This window comes from Bos taurus, chromosome 25 (genome assembly GCF_002263795.3).
Source record: "Bos taurus isolate L1 Dominette 01449 registration number 42190680 breed Hereford chromosome 25, ARS-UCD2.0, whole genome shotgun sequence".
Classification (NCBI taxonomy): Eukaryota; Metazoa; Chordata; class Mammalia; order Artiodactyla; family Bovidae; genus Bos; species Bos taurus.
This window is the reverse complement of record NC_037352.1, coordinates 38,127,026-38,154,154: the sequence shown is the minus strand read 5'-3', so window position 1 is coordinate 38,154,154 and position 27,129 is coordinate 38,127,026. Positions and strand designations below refer to the sequence as shown.

The 27,129-nt window shown below is 52.6% G+C and overlaps 2 protein-coding genes across 7 annotated transcripts in view; one reads left to right on the top strand and one right to left on the bottom strand.

The window, feature by feature from the left end:
* Window positions 1–23,069, top strand: part of CYTH3 (cytohesin 3) — a 68,232-nt gene extending 45,163 nt beyond the window's left edge. For both annotated transcript variants that reach the window (XM_024985347.2, XM_024985345.2), the window contains exons 2-13: window positions 6,080–6,162; window positions 7,666–7,730; window positions 8,130–8,196; window positions 11,264–11,382; window positions 13,898–13,978; window positions 14,755–14,867; window positions 14,953–15,101; window positions 15,468–15,579; window positions 19,338–19,414; window positions 19,497–19,568; window positions 19,647–19,801; window positions 20,079–23,069. In XM_024985347.2, coding sequence (XP_024841115.1) covers window positions 6,080–6,162; window positions 7,666–7,730; window positions 8,130–8,196; window positions 11,264–11,382; window positions 13,898–13,978; window positions 14,755–14,867; window positions 14,953–15,101; window positions 15,468–15,579; window positions 19,338–19,414; window positions 19,497–19,568; window positions 19,647–19,801; window positions 20,079–20,151 — 1,166 coding nt within the window. In that variant the 3' untranslated portion in view covers window positions 20,152–23,069. The remainder of the gene's footprint in view (window positions 1–6,079; window positions 6,163–7,665; window positions 7,731–8,129; window positions 8,197–11,263; window positions 11,383–13,897; window positions 13,979–14,754; window positions 14,868–14,952; window positions 15,102–15,467; window positions 15,580–19,337; window positions 19,415–19,496; window positions 19,569–19,646; window positions 19,802–20,078) is intronic.
* Window positions 23,070–23,249: 180 nt separating this feature from the next.
* The window catches only part of USP42 (ubiquitin specific peptidase 42), a 56,765-nt gene continuing 52,885 nt past the window's right edge, over window positions 23,250–27,129 (bottom strand). For 4 of the 5 annotated variants that reach the window (XM_059881371.1, XM_059881370.1, XM_024984977.2 and 1 more), the window contains 2 exons: window positions 25,097–25,140; window positions 23,250–24,282 (listed from right to left, as the gene is read on the bottom strand). In XM_059881371.1, coding sequence (XP_059737354.1) covers window positions 25,133–25,140 — 8 coding nt within the window. In that variant the 3' untranslated portion in view covers window positions 23,250–24,282; window positions 25,097–25,132. The remainder of the gene's footprint in view (window positions 24,283–25,096; window positions 25,141–27,129) is intronic. The other variant, NM_001206639.1, reaches the window with a different exon arrangement.

Here is a 27,129-nt window from a genome sequence, read left to right as displayed (position 1 = left end):
GAGATACCATCTGCTTATACTTTGATCAGCATATATGATAATCTCCCTTTTCCAGTGATTCTGATTTGCAAAAATTTTCCAAATCTTGACATCACTGAAATGGATGTTATATTTGATGGGATCTGAGGTCTTATTAAACATCATAAAGTGTGAAAGTGAAGTCGCTCAGTCGTGTCCGACTCCTAGCAACCCCATGGACTGCAGCCCACCAGGCTCCTCTGTCCATGGGATTTTCCAGGCAAGAGTACTGGAGTGGGGTGCCATTGCCTTCTCCATTTACTGCATACTAGGTTAATAAAAATTTGGTCATTTCTACTGGCAATATGTGAAACCATTTCTCTGCTATATTTTAAGGCTGTGTTAATACATTTAAAATATTTTATCAATATATTATTTTCAAAAAGTACTCCATGGTTAAACTTGTTTTAAAAACTGTTCTGTGTAAAAACAATGACTGCTGTGCCCAGTTTTGTTCACTTGTTGTCATGTTTCTCTAGTTTTTCTTTAAAATTGGAGGAAGTTGTAGTTCAGTACACACAGGCAAAGTCATATCCGACTCTTTGTGACCCCATGGACTGTAGCCCACCAGGCTCCTCTGTCCATGGAATTCTCTAGGCAAGAATACTGGAGTGAAAACGTCATAAAGTGGTGATTTAATCACTAAGTCGTGTCTGATGTTTGTGACCCCATGGACTGTAGCATGCCAGGCTCCTCTGTCCATGGGATTTCCCAGGCAAGAAATACTGGAGTGGTTGCCATTCCCTTCTCCAGGGGATCTTGCCTACCCAGGGATTGAACCTGTGTCGTCTCCTGCATTGCAGGCAGATTCTTTACCGACTGAGCCACTCTTATTAATAAGCTATTTTTGCATGCTTTATGTTTGTGGTTTATTTTAGTTTTTAATCGGTAGTTCTTCTTGGATATTAGATACTTTTAGTTTATCAGACTCTACTATCAAATAATATCACGCCACTTCACATCCAGGGTAGGAGCTCCTCACAGTGCAGTTGCATTTCTCCCCTTCCAGCCTTTGTGCTCATGTGTTCTCAACCCGACACACTTTTTTTTGTTATTTTTGCCTTAAACAATAGCTGTAAATGTTTTTAAGAGATTCATATCATGTGGGGAAAAGGTCTACTCTCATAGTTGGCATTTACAGTATTTTCCATTCTTCCATGTAGATGCAGATTTTCTTCTGGTATCTGTCCAGCCCCACCCACCCCCGTCCCATCGAAAGGACTTTAAACATCCCTTAGTGGCTCAGCAGTAACCCCCATCCCATCGAAAGGACTTTAAACATCCCTTAGTGGCTCAGCAGTAACCCCCATCCCATCGAAAGGACTTTAAACATCCCTTAGTGGCTCAGCAGTGAAGAATCTGCCTGCAGTGCAGGAGATGCAGGTCCAGGCCCTGTCAGGAGGATGCTCTGGAGGAGGAAGTGGCAACCCACTCCAGTATGCTTGCCTGGGAAACCCCCTGGGGAGAGGAGCCTGGCGGGCTACAGTCCATGGAGTCTCCAAGAGCTGGACACGACTGAGCAACTACACCACCACCACATCCTCAGGTCACCTCGTGATAAATTCCTTAAAGTTTTACTGCCTCAAGACGGCTGTTTCGCCTTGGTGTTGAAAGCTACCTGGCAGGGTGCACAGCTGTGTCCATTGTTGCTGTTGTTTCCGACAGGAGGGTAAGTCTATCCCTGTTACTCCGTCTGGGCTGAAAGCAGAAGTTCTCACTTCAGTCCTTTAATTAAATCACACATCCCGAACCCCAAACACCGGCCTCCCACCCGCGAGCCTCCATTTGTGGGAAGGTAGTGACTTGTCTGTGGAGAAGGAAATGGCAACCCACTCCAGTGTTCTTGCCTGGAGAATCCCAGGGACAGGGGAGCCTGGTGGGCTGCCATCTATGGGGTCACACAGAGTCGGACACGACTGAAGTGACTTAGCAGCAGTAGCAGCAGTGACTTGTCTTACTCCTTGGAAGAAAAGTTACGACCAACCTAGATAGTATATTGAAAAGCAGAGACATTACTTTGCTAACAAAGGTCCGTCTAGTCAAGGCTATGGTTTTTCCTGTGGTCATGTATGGATGTGAGAGTTGGACTATGAAGAAAGCTGAGCGCCAAAGAATGGATGCCTTTGAACTGTGGTGTTGGAGAAGACTCTTGAGAGTCCCTTGGACTGCAAGGAGATCCAACCAGTCCATTCTGAAGGAGATCAGCCCTGGGATTTCTTTGGAAGGAATGATGCTAAAGCTGAAACTCCAGTACTTTGGCCACCTCATGCAAAGAGTTGACTCATTGGAAAAGACCCTGATGCTGGGAGGGATTGGGGGCAGGAGGAGAAGGGGACGACAGAGGATGAGATGGCTGGATGGCATTACTGACTCGATGGACGTGAGTCTGAGTGAACTCCGGGAGTTGGCGATGGACAGGGAGGCCTGGCGTGCTGCGATTCATGGGGTAGCAAAGAGTTGGACACGACTGAGCAACTGAACTGAACTGAACTGAGTGACTTGTCAAGAAAGGCGGGTGCCTGGCCTGAATTACACAAATTGCTCCTGATTCTTAATCTGAAACCTCACTGGCAGCACCTCTGTACTAAAACAGGGCATTTCTCACCACCTTCCCACACTGCTTTTTCCCCGTGAAAACGTTTGTATTTGTAGAAACCACACCTGCTGGTCGTGGCTAACGGAACTGGCCTGAAGGGACGTGAAGAATAACCCTGTGTGTCCGCCTCCCCCGTCTTTGTGTTGAGACTTGAGCAAGACCCTTATTGCTGGAAAATCAGGAAGACTGTGATCATGATTGGAGCGTTCAGCTGCAGTGAATTGCAAAGAATTCTTACCAGCAGGTTTCACTTAACTTGCTTTTTTTAAAAAAAGCTTTTATTGAGATTGGAAGGAAATGTCTCATTGCATGCCCTTTTGTATATGTTCAGAGAGCTTGTGCCTCTGTGTAACCATATCCATGTATAACTTTTTCAGTGAAGAAAAAAAAAAACTAGCTCTTAGGAGAAAAATCAGCTGTAGACTTTCATCTTACCTAACAAATCCAAAGTGACAAAATGTGGATGATAAGCAAGCCAAACCCAATTTTTGCCTTCACTGGGAGAAGGCTGCTGAGTTGTGGGAGAGGTGGTGATAATTAAGAACACTTTCTTTGAACATGGCTTATCTCCCCATTTTTTCCCCATGGCACTTGCAAGTGGTAACCTGTGCATGACCAGAGTCTGTGACCGCAAAGTTCCTTTGCACACCAAGAGATACCGATAGGCTCTCTCTGACTACCAGCAGAACGTTGGTATTCACCGCATGTTTCGGCTGCCGTCTCTGGGGTCGCACAGAGTCGGACACAACTGAAGCGACTTAGCAGCAGCAGCAGAAATAATCGGATAGCGAGATATTTCAGTGAGAGCTTGAAGAGATTGGCCCTGAGTATTTCATTATCTCCTTCTATTCTTTCTATTTACTAATTCTTTCAAGTGTGCCAGGGAGCATCCCATTATTTCTCATTAATACTTTAGCCAAACACCCTGAAAAGGTGCCATTTGTACTTGAAACCTTTTTTTTTTTTAACTTATGAAAAATTCTAAACCCTTAGAGTATAAAATAGGTGATGCATACCCATTTATCAATCCAATAGGTTTAACAGTTGCTACCATTTTGCTTAATTAATTTTTGGCTGAGTTATTTCTAAGTATGGATGTAACAACATCACAGCTCATCAGTTGTGCAGTGTGAATAAGGACACTTTTAACATAGTCCGTGTCACTGTCCCACCTCACAGAGTCTTTGTCTTAGAGGTCCAAATTCTGGCCAGAGTGACTGTGAAGTAAATGGTTCTTGCTTTAACTCTTCAGGGCCTTAATCGTATAGGACAAGATGGGCATTACTGAGAGAAGGTCAAGGAAGTCCATTGGTGATCATGGTTAGAAGCTTCAGGACCTTGAGTTGAATCACCCCTGTGTTTAGACTCTCTTAGGATGTACCTTCACTCTGTTATCAGCCAACCCTATTTATCATCAGGGTTGGAGGGGAGAAGCTGGAGGTGGGTTTTTTAAAACCAGAAAGTCTGTTGATGATTGAACTACAGCCCCACCCTTTCAGACTCTTGTTCTCATATATCTGCACAGGTGAACTCAGCAGAACAACAGGTTTTTTTTTTTCATTATGAGGTCCCTTTTGGGAGCCCAGTCTGTGCTCTGTAGGTGTGTTTATTCTTTTGTAACAGGATGGTGTCAACCAGTTGGTTTGTTGCTTTCAGATTTCCTTCTTAATTACATTAAGATGCTTGCTGGTAGGAGTAATTCCTTGGAAAGTTCAAGGATTGGCACATCTTTGCTGTCTTGGTTTTGGAAGCATCATTCTCTGCTGGTTCTTATTTTTCCTCTTGATCTGGATACTTCCCCACCCCATTCCCCATGCATAAATAAGAAGCTGCTGGAAGCCACTAGCAGCAGCTTTAGGATGAAGCTGACACTTTGGACACCAGGATGGAAAGACCGTGTCCATGGTGACACTCTTGAGCTGCTGGGCCCACGTGTAACACACTCTGGGACCTTGTGGGTCTTTGGGTTTATCCTGCTTGGAGCTTGAGCACCTGGGACATGTATGTTCACGTCTTTTATCAAATACAGAACATTTAAGCCATTACTTCTTCAAACATTCTTTCTGTATCAGGGGAGATCATTAGATGTCTCTTGGCCTGTTTCCCCAATTATAAAATTAGGATAAGAATGGCTGCTCTCAAAGTTATTTGGTGTGGGGGGAGGGTGTGGGGTGTGTGATACAATTTCCTACTCTGAATTTATAAATACATTCTTTCTTTATAAGAAATTATGTGAACTTAAGCCTTTATTTCTACTTGGAACTGATTAAAAATATGACGATCATCAGGATTCAGTCTCATTTTTTCACATGGAGATAACTGACACGGCGCGTGTCGTGCATAGGAGTCCGCCCTGCCTCTGAACTGCAGTGTTGGCTCTGCTGAATCAGTTTCTGTAAGCCCGTGTGTATCTTTCTGGCCACTGTCTTCCAGTTCACTGGTCCAGTTGTCTGTCCCTGTGCCATGATCCCATTATCTTAACTTGTTTGTAGAAGCTCTGTGTGTTCTCTTGCTATTTGCTCAGATTCTTAATCTTTTGTTTCTTTATACAAATTAATAAAATAGAAGTTAAACACACAGTAGAGGATTATTAAAATCAGAGGCTGTTTTTCTGATAAGGTTTATGAAATAAGTCAATTATAGCATAAAATAAAGAGAATATAGACGTAAGAATGGAAAATGCTGCAGGGGTTAATCATTAATACCAGGATATTATGAAGAACTCTGTCAATTAAAATTAAGCAAGTATCCGCACGCCAGCCAGCCTTCACCCGCTGTGTTGATGCTTCCTGATATCCTCCTTCCCTGTAGCTCCAATGGTAAAGAACCTGCCTGCAGCGCAGGGGACCCGGGTTCAGTCCCTGGGTTGGAAGATCCTCTGGAGAAGGGAATGGCAGTGCAGTGCAGTGTTCTTGCTGGAGAATCCCACGGACAGAGAAGCTTAGCAGGTTACAGTCTGTGAGATCGCAGTTGGACATGACTGAGCTCCTGACACACACACACACACAGTATCCTTCTGCAATGTACTTTCTCCCACACCAGCCTACTCAGAAGGAAGCGGTTTCGGGAGTGTGGTGCATTTACTGATGCTCTGCTGTGCATACATGTCACCCCCCTGGAGGGTGCCACATCCAGTGTCTGCTGCTTTTATCTTCTTTTCGTCCATCGTGAGTTTCATCTGTGTGAAGGACTGGGTTCAGCCATTGGTAATCGTGTGGGATTCTGTTCCATAACTATACCACAGTTTATTTTCTTATTAGTGGCGACTCCGATTGTTTTTCTCTCAAAACAGCGCTGCTGCGAGTGTCCTCCATGGGGTCTGCAAGCGGGGGTTCCTTGGCTCCTTTGGATAAATAACTGGGCACAGAATTGCTGGCTTGCACATATGCCCATCTTCAATCTCAGTGGCTGTCTACAGATTGTTCTCCAGAGTTGTTTAATTTGATTTATTTTTTTAAATTTCAGTGCCTGAAGACCTTTCACTAGAAGAAAGAGAAGAACTTTTAGACATCCGTCGAAGAAAAAAGGAACTTATTGATGACATTGAGGTAAAAAAAAAATGTCTTTTCATTTTTGCTCTTAGGTAAAATTGTAAATCAAGTAGCTTCCTGAAAATGTGAAAAAATGGATATTTAGTGTGTGCATATTCGAACCACACAGGGAGGCAGGGAGTGGGAGTTACCCAGGCTACTGGAACAGAACTGGTGCTCGCCAGGCAGACAGACTCTGGGGTGGAGGAGAAGGCCCGACTGGAGTCTAGAGCGAGTGACTCCTGACTCCAGCGTCACAGAGGGCGTCACGCGTGCTGCCCTTGGGAATTGTAGGACGAGCCCCTGTCTCGTTGACCAGTGTCCCCAGCACTTAGGACACTGCCTAGCATGTTATTGGCACGCAGGGATCTTTTGAATAAAGGGCTAAACCTATATTGAGTTCTGGCCATGCGCCCAGCACCTACCAGCTGGTGGGTGTAGAATGACGGATAAACGCAGACAGACGGGCGTTGCACCTTCTGCCCTTGTGTGATCAGAGGGCGGGTAAAGGGCTCCCACGGGAGGTGCAGGGGAGCCAGCCACAGTCTCCGAGTTGGTGTGTTCGTAATATTTGTAGAAATCGATCGGACGTGCGGCTGTTCTCTGAGCAGCTTCCTAACCACTGGCGAGCCCAAGTCCGCTCTGGCTCCCCGGCCACTGGCCGTGGGACTGAGCCATGTCCAGACAGCAGTTCCTTTCTAGGTGCTCACAGTTTGAGTCTGGAGTTTCTTGGCACGTAAGAATCATAGGATCTTGATAAAAATTTCCTTGTAGTTGAGAGAGAGTTTGTGAAACTTTTTCTTCTATGGTTACCTGTCATTCTTGGAAAAATCAGGTAACCCAGAATGTGTGCTTTGGTTGAAAGTATATTTTAAGGCTAACATTCCAGTGTACATTAGTGATCGCAGTGCCCCCGGAGCCTCGTGTGGTTCTCACGACCACACTTCTGAGCTGAGGCCGCCAAGGCCCAGGAGCTCAGAGCTGGCTCACTGGGGAGGACCTGTCCCTCCATGAGGCCTGGGCTTGCCTGAGGCCACAGGCGAGAGCCTCGACACCTCCTGGGCTCTGTCCATGGTGCCGCATCGCACCCCGGGTGACAGAAGTCATCCAGAGACGGTGGCTGGGGCCTGGTACTGACCTGTGTGTGTCTGGCCCAGGCCATCGTGAGGACCTGGGTGCCAGCGCTGGCAGGTGGGCGTGTGGTGGCGTGGCGGGGCCTGTTGCTCCCTTTTGCCGTCTGTATCTTTTCACCCCTGATTTTACACACACGCACTCTAGGCTCTGCCTACTGGGCCCCTCTGCTCTCGTTCTGCTGGGAGGTGGACAGGCGGTCATTTTGTTTGCTCCCGAGTCAGGGTGGCTCTGACTGGGAGCTCTCTATGTCAAGAAGAGGTCCTGGTATCTCCACACTTGTGTTGTCCCGACGCACCCGAGGGCGGCTTGAACCTAGGGGCCTGAAATGTCTCCGGGAGGCAGAGGCCCCTGTGTCAGCCCCACAGCGTGCGCTCTCTGTCTCTACAGAGGCTGAAGTATGAAATTGCGGAAGTGATGACGGAGATCGACAACCTCACGTCGGTGGAGGAGAGGTGAGCGGCCATGGCTGCCCCTTCAGGCCGCCGTGGTGACGGCAGCAGAGAGGGCCGGGCCGGGGGTGCCTGTGCAGGACTGGCCCTTCTCCGCCACCCCTCACTGTCCGGCCTTGCCGCTGAGGACGCGGGCACACACCCCTCAGAAGCACCCTGCCCCGACGTGCCCTCTCTCTAACCGGGAGCTCTGCTTCCGCTCAGTGGTTCATCACTATGAAGGGAAAGAGCCTTGTGGCTGCCCTGATCTGAGCCCACCTGGGAGACTGGGGGACCCTCGGACAGGGGCGCTGGGGGGCTGTGCCTGTTTCCTCCCGAGCTGTCCTGTCAGGAGGGGACACAAACTCCCTGTGCTCTGTGCAGACTTCCAGTAACAGCTTCTTCATTGTTCCACACGCACAGCAAAACGACTCAGAGGAACAAGCAGGTCGCCATGGGGAGGAAGAAGTTCAACATGGATCCCAGAAAGGTGAGAGGCCAGCCACGAGCACGGCTGCACGTGTTATTTACAGATACCACACCATGAGTCCCTGTTCAAGGGTCTCCAAAGGGAGTTTTCTTCAGATACAGCACGTCTGTAGGCACAGGAGAGTCTCATTTAGCTGGGTGTTCAGGCCCCTGTGAGAGTTCTCCTGTTGCTTCCTGATGCTCTGCTTACAAGGTGTGAGTCAACTCCAGATCGTCAGGGCAGTAGTTTTGTGAACTTGATGATGATCTGATATTTGGGATTTGTAACGAGGTTTTTGTTTTTTTTCCCTTTGGAAGTTGGGTTTACAGAGTAGATGTACCAAGCACTAGAGGGCGATGATCTAACAGGGGGAAGTTTTCAAGACCAGGCTTTAAGTTCTAGGTGCTGCACGGGGAGGCTGTCCAGTTCACGGAGAGAGTCCGGTTTTCTCTCAGAACAGACAGGGCGGTGTCCGCGCTCGGCCTGAGATGCTCGCTGTCAGGGCCTAGGAATCCGATGAACCCTGCATCACACCTGCAATGACGAGGAGTAAGGTTTGCTGAGAAGTGACTCTGTCAGGAGCTGTGCAGAGGAAGCACTTAGTCCCTACCACACCCTCCTGGTTCCAGGGAACTACTGGAACATTTCAGAACTGGAGTAAGATCAGCTCCTCAGACTCAAAGGGCTCACCAAATGCCAAGCGGGATATACGGTTTTAAAAGGCCTGCACGCGTCACTGTATCGAGTGAAATATCAGGAAACTTATGGATAAAGAGAAGCTCAGGAAATTTCCAGGAAGGAGAGACCAGCCTCTCTAAGAAGAAATGAAAATCACAGCCAGCTTGTCCTCAGCCTTGCTGAATCGAGGATGAAATAATGTTTTCCACAGTCTCTGGAAAAGTGATTCACGTTCACCGCTAAGACCTTCTGTGGTCTTCAGAAACAGAGTCATTGGGATAGTACATGTCTAAGCCAGAAGCGAACCCATGGGTGAGATGCCAGATTAAAAAGGCCTTTTTCCAGGTGGTCCAGTGGTTAAGACTCCACACGTCCACTGCGGCGGGCGAGAGTTCAATCCCTGCTAGGGGAACTAAGATCATGCGCGGCAGCACAGCTGAAAAAGAGAGAGCAAAGAAACCAGAGCTCCCAGGAAAGTCTGGCAGCCACGGCCCCACCATGGGCCCATGGCCACGAGCACCCTCAGCAGGGGAGGCAGCCACTGCGGGGGGTTGGCCCGGGTGGGCCACTGGGCACCACCCTTGCCAGTATCACAGCCACAGTGGTCACAGAGGCCTGCATCCCCAGGGAGCTTCTGCCTCTGTGTCCTGGACCTCGGGCTCCTCAGAGGCCCGCTCCCTGCAGTGTTGGGGGCACAGAGTCTACTGTCTCGCCCACAGCCCGTCAAGTCCTGACGATGAGGACTCCAGCGAGGCCGCGGGGGGCGGCCCTGCCCCTGACCCCTTGGCATGGATTTGAGGTCAGGCAGCCTCTGCCCAGCCTGCCTACCCTGCCTCACTCCGTCCCTCACCCGGGCACCGCCCTTGTCCCCGGCCTTGTTTTCCAGGAATCTGGGTGAGGACTGTGCTCACCTCTCATCAGAACGCTCTGTCCCAGCGTGTGTTCACACTCTGAAAATGGTACCCAGGTGGCTGTACCCACTTAAGCTCCCACCAGAAATATAGGGCAGTTAATTTAGGATTGTCAGACTTGGTTTCTTCAGTAAACTTTTTTTTTCTTTTGAAGAATAACATGGTGCACAGATTTTAAACGTACAGCTTGAAGAATTTTAACAGATGCAAATACGCGTGTAACTGCAACCCAGACCAAGATGCAGGGCCCCTGAGTGTTGCCTTTTTAAAAGCTTGCATAGGTGGAATTACAGTACACCGAGTCTTCTTACTCCGTGTCACGTCTGTAGATTTTATCCGTGCCTGTGTTTGTTCCATCTGGTCCTATGGCTTTTCATCGTGTGAATGTGCTAGAATGTACTTGATGGTTCTCTTACTGACTGCTGGGTTGTTGCCAGTTTTTAAAAATTCCACATGAGGCTGTTGGGGCTGTTCATGTATTTAAAAAATTAATAGACTTTTCAGATGGATCGTGCAAGGGAGCCCTGGCCTTGGGCCTTTAGGCTTTTAGCTAGAAGGCCATCTCTGCATTTGTAGAAACAATCTCTGGGCAAACAGCAGGATTCCCTCCTCCTTTAAAAGCTTCCTAATGTGTGTGTTGAAACCAGCTCAGAAGCTGTGTCGGAGGTAGACTTTTGCTCTCATTAGGGCTTCCTGCGAGCCCGAGCGCTGCTAGTTTGGGTCCAGCAGGCACTCGTAGAGACTGTTGGCCAGTTCCCGTAGGTCCCTCCTTGGCTGTGGATTTGACTGCCCGAGCTCAGTGGCACGGTGACCGATGAATGTGTTCAGCCACAGGTGGCGGTACATCCAGGAAGACAGCTTACACCTCAGGCTGTCTTCTCACAGCAGAGGTGGCCTCACGGTGTCGAGTGGCTCCCAGGACCCAGGGTTCTGTGTTCTTCCTGGCGTTTCCCTGTGTTGCCAGCGGCTGCCAGGGCTCCTGCCATCACATCTGCATTCACGGCAGGAAGGAGGAGGAAGGAGCCGTGCTGCTCAGGAGTCCCCTTTTATCAGAAAACGAGCAGCTCTCCAGGGTCCTCCTCACAGACTTAATCTGTTTTTTTGACCCGATCTGTTCACAAAGTCATTTCAAGTTGCAAGGGAGCATGGGGAAGGGGGTGCTTGTGACCGGTGTTGGGTTGGCCAGCCACATACGACGAGCTCCTCTCACACACAGCACAGACCCTTTTCCTGAGCTGGGCAAGTTCTGTGTTGTAGCTCCTTCCGCCTTTATAATGTCTGGTGACACTTAGGAGGGCTTATTCCGCAGCCTGTCTGTCCTTAACCCGCTTGCTTCCCAGGAGGCCTGGAAGCGCTTTTCTTTGATGGGTGAGATGAGCTCGGTGATGGGAGCACCCCACTGTGCTCTCGTGTCAGTTCGGCTGTGTCCGAACCAGCGAGGCGGTGACACGTGGTCTCTGGACCTTCCTCAGCGCTGCTTCCTTCACGCTCCTCTCCAGGGAATCCAGTTTCTAATAGAGAACGACCTGCTGCAGAGCTCCCCGGAGGATGTGGCCCAGTTCCTGTATAAAGGGGAAGGCCTGAATAAGACAGTCATCGGGGACTACCTGGGTGAAAGGTGAGTTCAAGGGGAGAGGGCCACCTGCCTGCCCAGGCCGACCCTCGCATCGGGGTCTGTCACGTGGGCTCCGGGGTTGCCTGTGCTCCCCAGGACCGAGCGAGCCCTGCAGAACCACATCCTCCCCTGTGTCCTTGTGAGCAGGGGCAGGGGCGGTCCTGGGGCCAGGTGGGGTCTACGCTCCTCTGGGGCCCTCTGCTCAGCCTGGGGATGGGGGCAGAACCCAGGAGGCCGCTGCTCGCCCCAGAAACCATCGTGACCTTCTTGGGACGTTTTGCACAGAAGCCTCGGCTCTCTCGGTCGTCGTCTTGCCCCCGTTAGTTGGGGGTATGAGGAAGACTTATGTTGCAAAGATGGCAACTGCCTGCACCTTGATAAACAAATCTAACATACTCCCTAGAAAATCCAAGCGAACTTCTTTGTAGAAGTTGACAAGCTCATCCCATAATTCATACAGATATTCAAGGAACCCAGAATAGCCACAGCCGTCTTGGAAAAGAAGAACAAAGTTGGAAAACTTACACTTCCCAATTATAAAACAGACTAAAGCTCCACGAACGAAGACAGTCTGGTGTGCTGGTGTAAGAACAGACATATAGGTCATGGAACAGAGTTGAGAATCCAGAAATAGACCCTCACATAGACCATCAAACGAGATGCCAAGTCTGTTCGGTGGGGAAGATAGTCCTTTCAGAATATGGTGCTGAGACCACTGGATATCCACACACAGAAAGATGGCACTGGATCTCTCACCAAAGACCTAGATATGAGCACTGAAACTATAAAACACTAAGAAGAAAACCTAGTAATAAATCTGTGACCTTGGATTAGGCCAGGGTTTCTTAGATATGACAGCAAAAGAGAAAAACAAAATCATTAAATTCCAAAACATAAGTTGCTTCGTAGGACATCATCAAGAAAGGGAGAAGACAACCCACAGAATAGGAAGAAATATTTGCAGGTCAGAAATCTGATCAGGACTTGTATCCGGTATATAAAAAGAATTCTTACAACTCGGTCATAAACAGACAGTCGTCGATGGGCAAAGGGTCTGAGTAGACATTCATCCAGAGGATATACATACGCAGGCGTATGATAGGGGACTTGCCTGGTGGTCCAGTGCAGGGGACGCAGTTCAGTCCCTCCTTGGGGAACGAAGATCCCATGTGACGTGGGGCAACTAAGCTTGTTCCTGCACACCGCAGCAAAGCGCCTGTGCAGCCAGAATAAACAGGCGTTACGACAAGGCCATAGGCACAGTGGCCAGTAAGCATATGGTGACGTGCTCAACATCATGAGTCATCAGGGAAATGCAAATCAGAACTAGCGAGGTAGCCGTTCACATCCACTAGGAATGGCTGTCATTAAAGAAGATCATAAATGCTGGTGAGGATGTGGAGAAATTGGAACCCTCATATGTGGCTATAAAAAACAAGGGTGCTGCCATTTTGGAAACTCAATGGCAGTTCTTCCAAATAGTGACCTTACCGTGTGAGCCAGTAACTCTACTGGTATTCTACTAAACTCTACTCGGTTTAGTTTTTAAAAGCTAGTTATTAATGGAGGCAGCACTTCCAAACCATCTTCCTCTCTGAGCCCAGGACCTTGCTTTTTGGCTCGTGACCCTGGAGGAGCCGTTTCCTGGCTCTGAGCCTCAGAATCCCTCCTGGGAGGTGGGAACGGGACTAGCGCCTGCTTCGTGGTGGCCCTGAGGTTGAGACTCTGCACCACACACCTGGGTGGGTGCCTTAGTGCTCAGCACAGGGGACTCTCAACCTTGGCAGTCGGGCTCGTATTTGGGGTCTTACCCTGACTCGTACTGATTGTGAAGTAAACTCCACATCCTACTGGGTCGTCTCCTTTGAGCTAAGCTTGAAAACAAACGCACCATGAAAAAGAACTTGTCTTTTAATCATATGACATTAAATCTCTTGAACACTTGCTTTCAGTTCAGTTCAGTCGCTCAGTCGTGTCTGACTCTTTGCGACCCCATGAACCGCAGCACGCCAGGCCTCCCTGTCCATCCCCAACTCCCAGAGTTCACCCAAACTCATGTCCATCCAGTTGGTGATGCCACGCAACCATCTCATCCTCTGTTGTCCCCTTCTTCTCCTGCCTTCAATGTTTCCCAGCATCAGGGTCTTTTCCAATGAGTCAGCTCTCCGCATAAGGTGGCCAAAGTATTGGCGTTCCAGCTTCAACATCAGTCCCTCCAATGAACACCCAGGACTGATCTCCTTTAGGATGGACTGGTTGGATCTCCTTGCAGTCAAGAGTCTTCTCCAACACCACAGTTGAAAAGCATCAATTCTTTGGCGCTCAGCTTTCTTTATAGTCCAACTCTCACATCTGTATATGACCACTGGAAAAACCATAGCCTTGACTAGACGGATAATGTCTCTGCTTTTTAATATGCTGTCTAGGTTGGTCATAATTTTCACTTGCTTTAGGAAATGTCTAATAAAAGGACTGAAATGACATGCAGTGAGGCTGTAAAGTCCATTTTCTTTCTTAGGGATGAATTTAACATTAAAGTTCTTCAGGCTTTTGTGGAACTCCACGAGTTTGCTGATCTCAACCTCGTACAAGCCTTAAGGTGAGCATTCATCCCCTGCGTGTGAAGGGAGGCTGGTTGGGCGAGTGGCTGGGCGGTGACCCTGTGGGTAACTCCAGCTACCAGAGAGAGAAACGGGGTGGGGGGCGGGGACGACGGGGACGGGCCTCTCCTGCCTCCTTGTGGCCCAGGTTCTGGCTCGGCTCCCTGTTGCTTTGCCTTCTCTCTCTTTGCCTGGTCTTTGGCAGTTGTGGGTGCCTCCGCCTTCCCACTTCTGGGTGCAGTCTCAGTGCCGCCAGGCCTGGGCCCACTTGACGCCACATTTGGCTTTGCCCACTAACCACGTGGAGGCCTAGCGTGTGCCGAGGAGGGTGTGGGTTTTGTGCCCAGGGAGGCCGCCCTGGCCCGTGTTCCCAGCCTCGTTGGTAGGTGCTGGTCTCAGCCTGTCTCCTCTGCCGCAGCACCTCCCCCCCACTCCCCCCGCTTTCCTGGTGACTGCTCCCCCAGCTGTGGACTGAGGTGGCCGCTGCCTTGCTGTGGGCTCAGCCCCTGGCCTTGGCTGAAGGCCGCGCTTGTGGGTCCAGTTTTAAATTAAGCGTTTTGAAGACGGTGTCTTGGGGAGGGGCAGCCCTGGAGAGCCTGGGGTGCGCCCACAAGGACCCTGTTCTCTTCATCAGCCGTGGGGGCTCCCGCAGGTGGGCAGGGAGCGCAGACAGTGGGCGCACCTCGGTGTCCAGGGGGTCAGTGCGCTTTGGCCGCCCGGACAGGGCCTCTGCTCTCGGAGATGCCCACCCACCCCCCTGTTCTCGCCCCTGCAGGCAGTTCCTCTGGAGCTTCAGGCTGCCGGGCGAGGCGCAGAAGATCGACCGCATGATGGAGGCCTTCGCTGCTCGCTACTGCCTGTGCAACCCCGGTGTCTTCCAGTCCACGGGTGAGTGTGCGCGGCGGGTGGGTGAGGCGCGGGGGCGCCCGGGCTGGGCCTGTGCTGACGGCCCGCGGCGCTGACCCCCCCCCAGACACGTGCTACGTGCTGTCCTTCGCCATCATCATGCTCAACACCAGCCTCCACAACCACAACGTGCGCGACAAGCCCACGGCCGAGCGCTTCGTCACCATGAATCGCGGCATCAACGAGGGCGGGGACCTCCCCGAGGAGCTGCTGCGGGTGAGCCGCCCCGCCATGCTCCTCTCCTCCCCATGACCCCCTCCTCCCCGTTCTCCCCTCCTCCCCGTTCCCCCCTCCTCCCCGTGGCCCCTCCTCCCCGTTCCCCCCTCCTCCCCGTGGCCCCTTCTCCCCGTGTACCCCTATGTCCCCCGTCCCCTCCCCAGGTAGCCGCCCCCCTCCCCCCCGTGTTCCTCTTCACCGGTCCGTGTCCTCCTCGTCCCGTCCCCACCTCTGGGCTCAGGAGCATCAGGCCCTGCCCTTGCGCCCAAGTGGGACGCCTTTAGAGGGGCCCTGGGCACGCCCTGGGGGGCTTCGCGGGGCGGCTTGTGGCGCTTGGCCTGAGCCCCGGCCGCCTTCCCTGCGCAGAACCTGTACGAGAGCATCAAGAATGAACCGTTCAAGATCCCCGAGGACGATGGCAACGACCTGACACACACGTTCTTCAACCCCGACCGGGAGGGCTGGCTCCTGAAGCTGGGTGAGCGGCGGCGCCGGGGGCGGGACCCCGCCGTGGCCCCTCTGCCTGCGCCCGCGCCGCAGCCCCCGCGGCGCCCGGAGCGCCTCCCCGCGCGGCCGGAGGCGTCGGCTCCCCGAGGTCCCCGCACAGCGCCCCCTAGCGGCCAGGCGCGCCCGCGCGGGGTCTGCTCCGGCGGCAGCGCCGCCCCCGGGCGCCCGCCGCCTCTCTTGGTTCGGTGTGGCTGACTTTCGATGCGTGGTTTAAATGTGCCTTCTTGTTGTTTTCCTTCTGCCTGTGGCTCCCACCTTTCTGTTCTGTGACGGGCTGTCCCTGCTTGTCCTGCGTTAGGAGGTACGTACCCAGCGGCTTCCTGCCCCTTGCCAGCTGCTCTCTCCTCTCCTCTCCTCTCCTCTCTGTCGGTTCGTGTGAAGCTCCGACTTGCTTGCCATCCATCTGGCCCTCGTGGCTTCAGACGTGCCGGGCTCACTTCATCCTCCACGCAGGGCAAGGTGCCGCGGCCGCGTCGCCCCTCCGCGGCTGGGCGAGGAGTGAGGGACCGAGGCGCGTGGAGATGCCGGGCGGAGACAAGCTCGCCCCTCCGCGTCCTTGGGCCCGAGCGCATCGCCCGCCGCCCAGCCCGCTAACCAGGCAGTGCGTGTTTGCACCACCTGTGCAGAGTCCAGGCGCGTGTGTTAGAACGCGGGTGCTCTCGTCTGACCTCGGAAGCTAAGCAGGGCCAGGCCTGGTTAGTATTTGGATGGGAGAAGCGTGTTAAGAATCTCTTGACTATTGACAAACAAGCAGAAGCGCATTTATATATACTGGGCCATCTTAGGGATCCATAGGGAGTTATCATTCTGGTGGGGGTTGAGATTCCTCCTTCTGGTGACATTAGAGCCTGTGAAATGAGCCAGATGAGGCAGGCACTCTGCAGACAGTGTCAGACACCAGGGCCTACAGGAATGCTGGTGCTTTGAGTCTAACCCAGAGAGGACGAACATGGGCCTGGTGGCAGTGTGGCCGGCGTCAGGGTGTGTAGCGCGGGGCGGCTGTCCTGATTGGGGATCTAGCTCTCACCTTTTCTGGCTGTGCCAGGGTTCGGAAGACTTCTGGATCTTGGCCTAAAAAGCCAGAACCGTAGCAATGGCCGTGAGTAATGCCCGAGTGACCTTCCAGACACACCTGGCTTTGAGATCCCTTCCAGCCTGTGGGGCTGGGATGAGGGCATGAGGAAGGTGCCCAGAAGAGCAGCAGCTGCACTTGGGCCCTTCCTGTTCTCTGTTGCCAGCAAGTGCCCCCCCAGGATGGTGACAGCACAGGCCTGCCTGGCAGCCAGGGCGCTCCCAGTGCCAGCTGGGTGACTCTAAAGACTGAACTAGATGTCTGACACCAGGGCTTGTGTTCCATCCTGTCATCTGGTCGAGCAGATAACCGGACCACAGCGTTGCGGCAGAGCACCAACAGGCACAGGGCCGGCTGGTACCCAGGGGTGTCCCAGGGTCCCGGGGCCTGCTACTCCCCCGTTCCCGCAGCCCCCGCTGTGTCCTCAGACCTAAGACTGAGGGCCACAGAGCTGGTGATGGCACAGGTCGCACCTGTAGCCCGGAGCCTCAGCCCCTGGGGCTGTTCTGCTCTCAGAGCTGTTAGCGTCCCCGGGGTGTCCAGCACACGGCCGGCCAGTCAGCGCGCCAGACTCCTGCCTATGGTTCTGACCCCGCGAAGGGTCCCTGGGTGTCGGTCCCCTAGGGACCCAGGAGGCGGGTGCTGAGGCCGTGTTAGGCTGGGCCCGGGTGCACACCTGTACTTAGTGAGGACACAGCCCTGGGCCCCTGAACAGCCTACACACACAGGCAGAGAAGCCAGCACTGTGGCCATGCATGTGCTAAGTTAGGAACCGGAGGTCCTAGCGTGACCTTGTTTGGGGGTTGGTTGTCGTAAGTTAATCTTAGAGGAGACCATGCTTTCAGGAGGCCAGGGTGCCCCGCCAGAGCAGAGAGCCCGGTGGTGGTGCTTAATGATGGTCCTGTAAATACTGTGTAGTCACTGTGTTTTGAGAGTGAGTCAGATGTGTTAACACAGGAGTGTGGTTGGCACAGAGCTGGCGTGGAGAACAGGCTTGCGTGGTATGCACGAGAGCCTGTGTCTGCTAACAACCATGCAGGCAGCAGGCGTTTACAAAGAGAAAAGGGCTGCTTCTATCCATTCTAGTCAGGAGCAGCCAGGCTCCTTCCTGCAGGGGTGTGTATGTGTGTGTGTCCCCTTGTCCTGAAGCCCAGCCACAAACACATGCTTGAGCAGAGCTGGTCCGTCTCCCGCAGCAAAACCTGCTGGAGCTCAGAGACCAAGAGTGTCACCGCCGCCACCCTGAAAGGGGGCTTGGGGCTGGGCCAGGCTCAGGGGTCCACCTGACCACACACCTCTGTCTCAATGCCCACTGCCCCCGGCGCAAGAGGCTCCCCTGGTTGCAAGACCTGGACCAGGGGTTGGGCTCCTCCAGACGTGCCGCTGAAGTTGGGTGTAGCAGGGCAGGAGTCTAGGTGCAGAAGAGTCAGAGGCCTTCCAGGAGAACAGAGAGCCCTGCCCATGGTTCGAGACACACCTCGAGGGAATGGAGGCCTTGGGGGTTGGAGGCATGAAGGGGCCTCAGGGTCTGAGGGCCCCCAAGGACAGTGGAATTTGGACAGATGTTTCTGACGGGGATGGAAAGTGAGATTAGGGGAGCGGGGGAATCTGGGGACCCTCTTCACAGCATGACTGAGGCTGTCGCCCCACATACCTGCCCTGCCTGCCCAGCAGCATGTGGCCATCATGAGGACAGACGTCTCGTCACTGACCCAAGGGTGAGGGTCCCAGTCTCCGAGGACCCCTCAGTGGCACTGAAACCGCAGGCGGGGCTCCCCTGCAGCCGGGTGTCCGAGTGTCTCCTACCCCCAGGTCTCCCCAAATGTCAGCCCCTGTGCCTTGATTTCCGGACAGCCTTCATGTCCCCGTCTTGGCTCCTCAATCTCAGGGACCAGGTCCGTGACCCTCAGCCACAAGGGTCTCAGCTGTCTGCACCCGGGGGAGCAGGGGCGGGGCAGCCGCTGCTCACCTCGTGCCGGTGGATCGCAGCCATCTGTCACCAGGCGCATGTTCTCTCTTTCAACTTTTGTCCTTAAACTTCATGTCGGAAGCAGAGACTAGAAATAGAAGTGGAAGCCAGTGGGTTTCTACTGAATATTTGAGAGTAAAAGATTTTCTCTTCTGTAGTTTAAGGAGAGTAGGTGCAGATGAGCTCTGTGTGTGTGTGTGTGTATGCATGCATGTGTGTCCCAGATCTTGTTAAGAGATTAATTCAATCTAATAATTCCCTGGGCCGAGGCCATAATCGATTTTGATGGATCCCAGGGCCGCCCCAAGTCCTCAGTAATGCGATGACGGCCCTGACGTAACGGGATTAAGTCCTGGACAGACCGGCAGCGGCGCTGACTTCATCCTGTTGTCATTTCCATGTGGGGAAATTAAGGCCATTCATCACGACTAACTCTTCCAGGAAGCAGACTTGGGGAACACTCGGGTCATCTGGGTGCCCGGCAGGCGGGCGGGGGTGCATGTGGGCCCCCCGGCAGCCACAGGCGGGCCAGGCCGCGCACTGTGGCCAGGACATGGGGCAGAATGTGAAACGTTTTCACGAAGGAGGAAGTGTAAAACCCAGCTCAGCCCCAGTGGCATTTCTGAAAAGCACAGTAGCTCATGTAGGGCTTGCTCTGCCCAGACTCACGGGGTCCCTCTGCTCTTAGGGGGGCGCGTGAAGACCTGGAAGCGGCGCTGGTTCATCCTCACCGACAACTGCCTCTATTACTTTGAATACACGACGGTAAGCGCAGGGCTGGGGGTCCTCCAGGTCGCGGGACCCTCGGCGGGTGTGGGGGAGGCTGGCTGAGCGCTTTGTCCCGCAGGATAAGGAGCCCCGGGGGATCATCCCGCTGGAGAACCTGAGCATCAGGGAGGTGGAGGACCCACGGAAACCCGTAAGCTGGCTTCCCTGCCACCCGTCCTTCCCTCCCGCTCCCCCAGCGCCTGGTGACAGCCCTATCTGTCTCCACCAGAACTGTTTCGAGCTGTACAACCCCAGCCACAAAGGGCAGGTCATAAAAGCCTGTAAGACAGAGGCGGACGGCCGGGTAGTGGAGGGCAACCACGTGGTATACCGCATCTCGGCGCCCAGCCCGGAGGAGAAGGAGGAGTGGATGAAGTCCATCAGGTGCGCCCGGGCCCACCGGGGCGGGGCCTGGGCTGTGGGGCGTGTCAGGGGGCGGGCTTTGTGCGCTTGGTAAGCCAGGAGGGGCGGACTCTAGTCTGTGGGCGTGTCGGGCCGGGTAAGGCCCGAGCTGGGGCTGTCAGAGGGGCGGGGCCTGCGTGGTGGGTGGGGCTGTTGTGCCAGAGGGGCGGGGCCTGGGGCGAGGGGCGCTCTTGACGGGGCCTTGTGTGTAGGACTGCCCCTCCCATCCTAACCCAGTTTTTTTAACTCTCTCTCCCAGAGCGAGTATCAGCAGGGATCCTTTCTATGACATGTTGGCCACGAGGAAAAGGAGGATTGCCAATAAGAAATAGAGCTTTCCTGGTCTGAGCAGCAGGTAAAAGTAAACTGAAACCCCACAGCAGAGTGACTGGGGGCTCCCCGCGACACCCTGGACCACCCCGACGGCCTGCCCTGTCTCTGCCGGGACAGCAGCCCCTGCTGATCTCAAGAGGCCTCACGTCACCCCTTCCCCCCGCCGCCCTCCCGGCTCCGAGGACATCCTTCTCGAAGTCCCGGCCTGCAGCTGTGCCTGGTGGTCCAGCCTTGAATATCCGCGGGCAGACAAGGGGCCCCACGTGCTCCTTGGTGGCAGTGGCGGTGTTGGCCGTTCTGGAAGCCGCTGTTTTGTGTCATAACAGGAAAGGAAAAGCTACCACTTTTTTATTGAGTTTTTTTCTCAGATATATAGGATTATAGCTTTTATACGCCTTTTTATATTCTGAAATTATAATGAAAGATACTTTCTAACAGTAGTATTTTTAGAATGGCAGCTATAAATTTAACTTCTGGACACACGTATATACTGTGCACTGAGAACAAGTTACATATACACACATATGCAGCAACTGGGGAGTTGGGTGCCGTGCTCAAGGGGAACCCGAGGGCGCCCCCTTGTGGAGGGAGACGCCCGTGTCCTTGAGGACACGCACTGGGCAGGGTAGGGTTCCAGGGGTCCAGTCTTGTGAGTCATCCAGCTCAGTCTTCGTGGCCCCACAGATAACTTTTCTAAAGACACAAATCATAAATTTTGTTTTGGGGTGTTTATCCTGTAACTGCTGAATCCCAGGACGGACAGTGTATGTATTGAACCACATGAAACTGCTCACATTTGACCCGTTTCTGATACCCACAAACAGCAGTGTCACATGGTCCAACCAGACACATGGTTCAGGCCAGCTGCGACCCCTGTCTTCACTAGTTAAGGCCTGTTGGCCAGACGAATACTTATAATGATCAGATATGTTAATGTAATGTGTAGACATATAAGGAACAAGAGATAATCTTCCGCTGTGTTTTGAGAGATTTGATCTATTACAGGAAGGGGAAGAGCAGGCTGGGGGATGAAGGTGTATAGCACTTAGGCTTTTTTGTAAATAGTTTAAAACCCCAAATATGCACTGGTGGTCAGACTGGAGAAGATCCCTGACCAGGAGGTTGTCAGGTGCCGCTGGCTGAAGGAGAGGTGCTCAAGCGTGCAGTGAGGAGCTGGGCCCATCATGCCACAGAGATGGCCCAAGGGTGCACAGGTGGGGCATTCAGGGCCGGGCCAGTGACATGCCTTTTAAGTTTCATTTCCACCACCAGGACCCCCGCACATTATATGTAGGACCCCCTCGCCCACATGGGCTGTTTCGGTGGAGGGTCCCTTCCCTGGGGGACCTCTTTCCCTGCCCTACTGCGAAGACACCCACCTTGTTCAGTCTGTACGCCTGAGAGGTCATCACCTCTCCTGTGCAAAGGCCAAGTTCAAGAAAGACCACCTCAGCCTATGCATGGAGAGGTGAAACAGAGAAAACGTTTCCTGGGAGTTGCCTCGATGCTGAGACGGAATGGCTGTTGGCTCCCAGCCTCGTGCAGCTTAAAGTCACACTAGACTGCAAAGGGGGCCACGCCCAGGACCCTCCACCAGGCATCAAACTGACTGTTTTGGTTCATTCCCAAGCATTTAGGCTTTGCTACTGTACCGATACCTCAGATTCAAACCTCTAGTTCTGAGAAAGGCAAGTCAGCATTCCTGAAAACGCCTGACTGGCATATATGCAACTCTGGCCCCAGTCTTCCATGAAAAGACGCTGCCCAGACCACCCGACCAAACACTGCTGACAACAACCGGCAGCGCCCTCCCCTCGGGCCAGCCACGCTCCTGGGCTGCCTGGGGTGCCAGCTCCATCAGTATTACGCGTGGGACAACCGATCTCTCTCTCCTTTGTTTGATCCAGGTAGGACCCTGGGGATCAGGACTTTGTCTTTTGGGTTTGCATCAGGGTGGGGTTAAGAGAAGTGAGCAGGAAACTTCTGTAAGAAATTTTCTCTGACCACTTGTGAAGGAGCCTCACCGGACGGCTGTTTGCCTGGGATGATGCAGAAGGCCGTGGTGCTCAGGATCTGTCCCTTGCCCTAGAAGTGTTACGTGAAGTCATGGAATTCCAGGTTTTGTCGTGACAGTATTAACCTGACAGGCTTACGGTGTCCTCCCCCACTAAGCCCTCAGATGGCCTGGTCCAGAAGCCCCGCTGGGTCAGGGCTGTGCGGGGACAGGTTGTGGCTGGCGGGCCTGGTTACCTGGATCTCAGTGTGATCCTGTTCGCCCCCCTGCCACCCTCCCGTCTGCACTCAGTGCTTGAATTACTCGCCTTGTCCCAACTCTGGCCAAAGAGCTTCCCTCCAGCGATAGAGGGCTGGAGGCAGGGAAGGTCTGCTGGGTGGGAGGCATGGCTTCCACAGCCCCACTCGCCCCCATTGACATGGGGGTTTAAGTGGACAACCCTGGGCCCAGACAGGCAGGTGTCCTCAGGATCACAACATCCTTGAGCAGTTTAACGTGGTACCAAACGAAGTCCAAATAGGAGCTATTTATAGATGAAGCAGCATTTAATGCTGCATATAAAGCAATGCATATTTTTCAAGCTAAAAGGCATATATCTACATAGATGTGCTTTGCTGAGAAGTTAGGTCTGTTGTAGACCAGAAACCACACATTGTGATTTCTCGTTTTATTTTTTCTTAGAAAACATTTCTATTTACGGTAAATAGTTAATATGTAAATAATGTACATATATGTTGACTTCTGGAGTGTTTGTTACAATGTATATACTCCTACAATGTGCATGAAGAAATATCCTTTATCTATTGATAATTTTGTTGTAAAGTGAATGGTAAGCCTGGAGAGTGTATGGCTGTCAAATGACAAATACTGTGTTCATTAAATAAAAACACATTGTTAAAATAAGATTGCTTACAGCTGGGTTCTTTAAAACGGGGGGATTGTTGGGTGAAGCAGCCCACGCTGGACTCTCTCTCACCAGCGGGGCTGAGAGCCCATGGCTGGAGCTTTAGAAGTTTTTAAGAAAGTAAATGCAGAGAAAGAAGTCGGTGAGAAGTGTCTGCAAGCACATGCGGAAACAGCAGTAAAAAAATAAGACACAAAAGGTTTAATTTGCTGCCATTTATATACTATATAAATTTTACATGCTGTATATTTACAGTGGGGCAAGTGCTTTTTTAATCTTTAAAAAAACAAAGATCAAACTTTAGACATCTCTGAACAACACAAACTGTATAAACCATACAGATTATTCAGATACAAACTGTATTAAATACAGTTTTCCCCACTCCGTCTCCTGATGCAGGACCAGTGAATTATAAGTGTATCACAGTTTGATAGCATATCCATATTAAAAATAAAATCACAGTATGATTTTGTCTGTAACTAGAAACTTTAAGGGACCAAGCTGACAACTCAGACTCCAATATCATAGTCAAGACGAGACACTGTATAAAAAAGTGTTATGTAATAAAAACATACTGTAGGCCTTACAAATAATGTTTGGATTATACATTCATAATGTAAATACTCATCATAACTGGTAAATTGATTGGAATAGTTCCACAAAGTTCAAAAACAGAACTTGTCTATAAAATACATCTTCAAATCTTGAATACAACTAAAATATGAAGCAAATTAGTTTCTAGTATCAGACATTACAGAAAACAGGCTGGCTCTCAAAAGTCTGGTCGAGAGCTTGCGAATCTTTAAATACGTCTTTAAATTAAATATACACGCTGTCAGTTTGTACTTTTAATAATCCCACGGTTTCCCGGTTGGCCTTGCACCGGATGTCTACCTTGGAGGAGCATTGCATGGAATACGAGTGGTCAACCTGAGTCTGTGATTAAGCAGCATTTGAGATGTTCTAGTCCAGGGCGTTATTTTCAATGTGATTTATATACACAGTATTTTACAATGGTCAGCAGTTGTAGAAAGTGTTCATCCGTTTGGAATAAGGGTAATTAAGAAAAGGTAAAAACTAAAAAAAAAAGTCCTCCATGGTAAAATCTGTACAGTATTTACTAAAGAAGCACCACGCAGATTTGAACAAAGTTATTTTCTCTATTTATAATTTAAGCTGGGTTGGGGATGGCTTCTGTTGAACACGGTGAATCTGAAAGACAAGAGGCAGCCGCGTCAGTGGTCCAGAAGCAGGAAGTGGAACCCAGGGCCTGGTGAGCCCAGGTGGGCTGTCTCTTCCATTCCCGTCCTCCCGCCCCTTTGCAGGTGCCCCAGGTCTCTAGGAAAGCCCCCTGGCCTCCCTGCAGGCAGTAGCTGGGAGGCCAGCGGGGAGGGCGCCCTCTGCTGGGCACTCGGAGCCGCAGCCCTAGGAAGAAAGTCTGCGAATTCCTTAACGGGCCTCAGGGCTTTCCCCTTGAGGACTCGCTAAGTGTTCACTGACCGCACGGTGGTCCTCTGTAGACAGTTCACTCAAGCCTCACCTCGCTGAGAAGTCACACATTTGGACGAAAGTCCCTCCCCATTCCCCATGACCACTCCCCACCCCCACCCCCACCGGGGCCACTGAGCACCAGGCCTGGAGATGAGGCTAGAGGCTTTGATTTGCTGTAAAAAAGCACCCAAACCTCATTCAGATCAAGCCAAGCCCTTACTGTCTGAAACAAGTGCAGGGTGGGGAGGAGCGGGGCACCCAAAGCTCAAGGACAGGGGTCTTGGGAAGGGCCCCCTCCCTCAGGCCCTCAGGTAGGGCTGTGTGAAGAAATGACTTCTCCATCTTTCAAATGACTTAAGCTTCTGACCTGCCCTCGTTTTCTACAGCGAGGGAGAACGTGTCTAAGGGCCTGAACCTCACCCCCCTCAAGGGCTGACTCCCCACCTGCTCCCCTGCAGCCCCAAGCTCCCTCCTCAGGCCCCTCAGCGGCTCCACAGACGGTCAGGACAAACATGCAGAGAGGAAAAGAGCTCACCATAACTAGTGAAGTTTTTGTTTTGAGGCCAAGTTTTCAATCACCTAGAAAGCAAAGGTTAGGAAACATTTTAATAATGTTTTTGCAAAAATTTTAGTGCCTGTGCTCTGTGCGTATCACATCATTAACTTAGAAGCAGTTCTCAAACAGGTTTGTTGCCTGAAGTCAGTCCTACACGAGCTGTGCTTCCAAGGGTTTCACTGAAAACGCTTCATGGTGACTTGAGGGCCACGTCCCCGTGGGAACAGCCCAATCTGACCCCAGCAAACCAATCAGCATTTCACGTTGGGTCAAAGACCTCCAGAGCTTGATGATGCCACAGAACAGGAGTCTGGAGGAAAGGAGAGTGGTCAAGGCGCCAGCACAGGCAGGCAGGCAAAGAGGTCCGTCCTCTGAAAGCTGACAGCGGTGCTGGGCCTGGGCCCTCGGGGGTGGCCCTTGCCGGGAGGTCAGGACAGTATGGGCGTCCAAGCGTCATCAGATGCCATCAGATCGAAGACAGGAAAGGGTCCCCCCGCCTGCAGCCCCTGGAGACCTGCATGTGGGCCACCACATGTCCACTGCTGGGCTTCGCGTGCCACCTACTGTTCCCTGAGCCAGCTCTGTGGGTGAGCCACGCCCATGGTGGGCTGGCGGCCTCTGGCTGTGTTCCTCACCACAGACCTGCAGCCTGAAGGGGAAGATTCAGGCAGACAGGCAGAATTCCCGAGGACCTGCCCGGACCACTTCACCCCACGCAGTCAGAAGGGACTCATCTCACCCAGCCCCTGCCCCAAACTGCGGAAATGTTTGTGGAAACCAAGGTGGAAATGCACACTGTTGCCATCTTAACAAACAGAGCAAAGGACACATAGCTTCCCTTTCCTAACGGCCCCACGAGTCTTCTCATTTGCTCCAAGCACCCCCGGCATCCACCCCTCCCCAAACACCCCACCTCTCATGATCTCTGCTTCTCCCAAACGCCAGGGCGCTGTGCGGCCATCTGTCCCTCCTCCACCAACCATCACGTGACTGTGGGCCATTGGAGGGGGTCCTCCCCGAACCAGCATGACTCCTCCCTGGGTCCAGGACACGGTAGAGAACCCATGGCCTCTGGGGCTCCCGGACGGCAGGCAGGGTCACAAGGGGGCACCTCGGGGGTCGGGGTGGGTGGGGGGTAAGCATGGAAGGCCCAGGCCGGGCTCCGCCAGCTCCGCAGGGCCACGGACGGGGCCTGGGCTGCAGCGCAGCTTTACTGACACATCAATTTCACAAAATTTTCATGTGAAATTAAAGTCTTCTTTGGACTCTTCCAACCATTTAAAGGAGAAGGCAATGGCACCCCACTCCAGTACTCTTGACTGGAAAATCCCATGGGCAGAGGAGCCTGGTGGGCTGCAGTCCATGGTGTCGTGAAATGTCGGACACGACTGAGCGACTTCACTTTCACTTTTCACTTCCACGCATTGGAGAAGGAAATGGCAACCCACTCCAGTGTTCTTGTCTGGAGAATCCCAGGGACGGCGGAGCCTGGTGGGCGGCCGTCTATGGGGTCGCACAGAGTCGGACACGACTGAAGTGACTTAGCAGCAGCAGCAACCATTTAAAAACGTCCAATCCTTCCCAACCGGCAGGCCACGTGAAGGCGGCGCCCCGCCCTCGGCCCGGCCCCCTGCAAGGCTCAGCACTCCTTCTAGGGTCGAAGGTCAGGGGAACACCTGAGAAAGCCAGAAGGGCTGCCTCCAGAGCGGTCAGAGCAGGAGAGACTAGGAAGTTACAAGTGGGCCAAGCCCTGCAGGGCAGACAAGAATCCCAGCGCTCGGCAGCCTGCGGTCACCTGGGAACCCCACCGGGAGCCAGTGCCCGAGACCCGGGCCCGAGGCGTGATGCCTGCGCACCGGTCACCAGACAGACTTCCAGGGTCTCCTCACAACGGGCAGAGGTTCAGGACCCGGGAGAGAAAGGAGGTACCACAACACTTCTGTCAAACATGGCGTATGAACAGTTCTGTCCCCAATCAGACGCCCAGAGCCACACACTGCACAGGCTCCTGG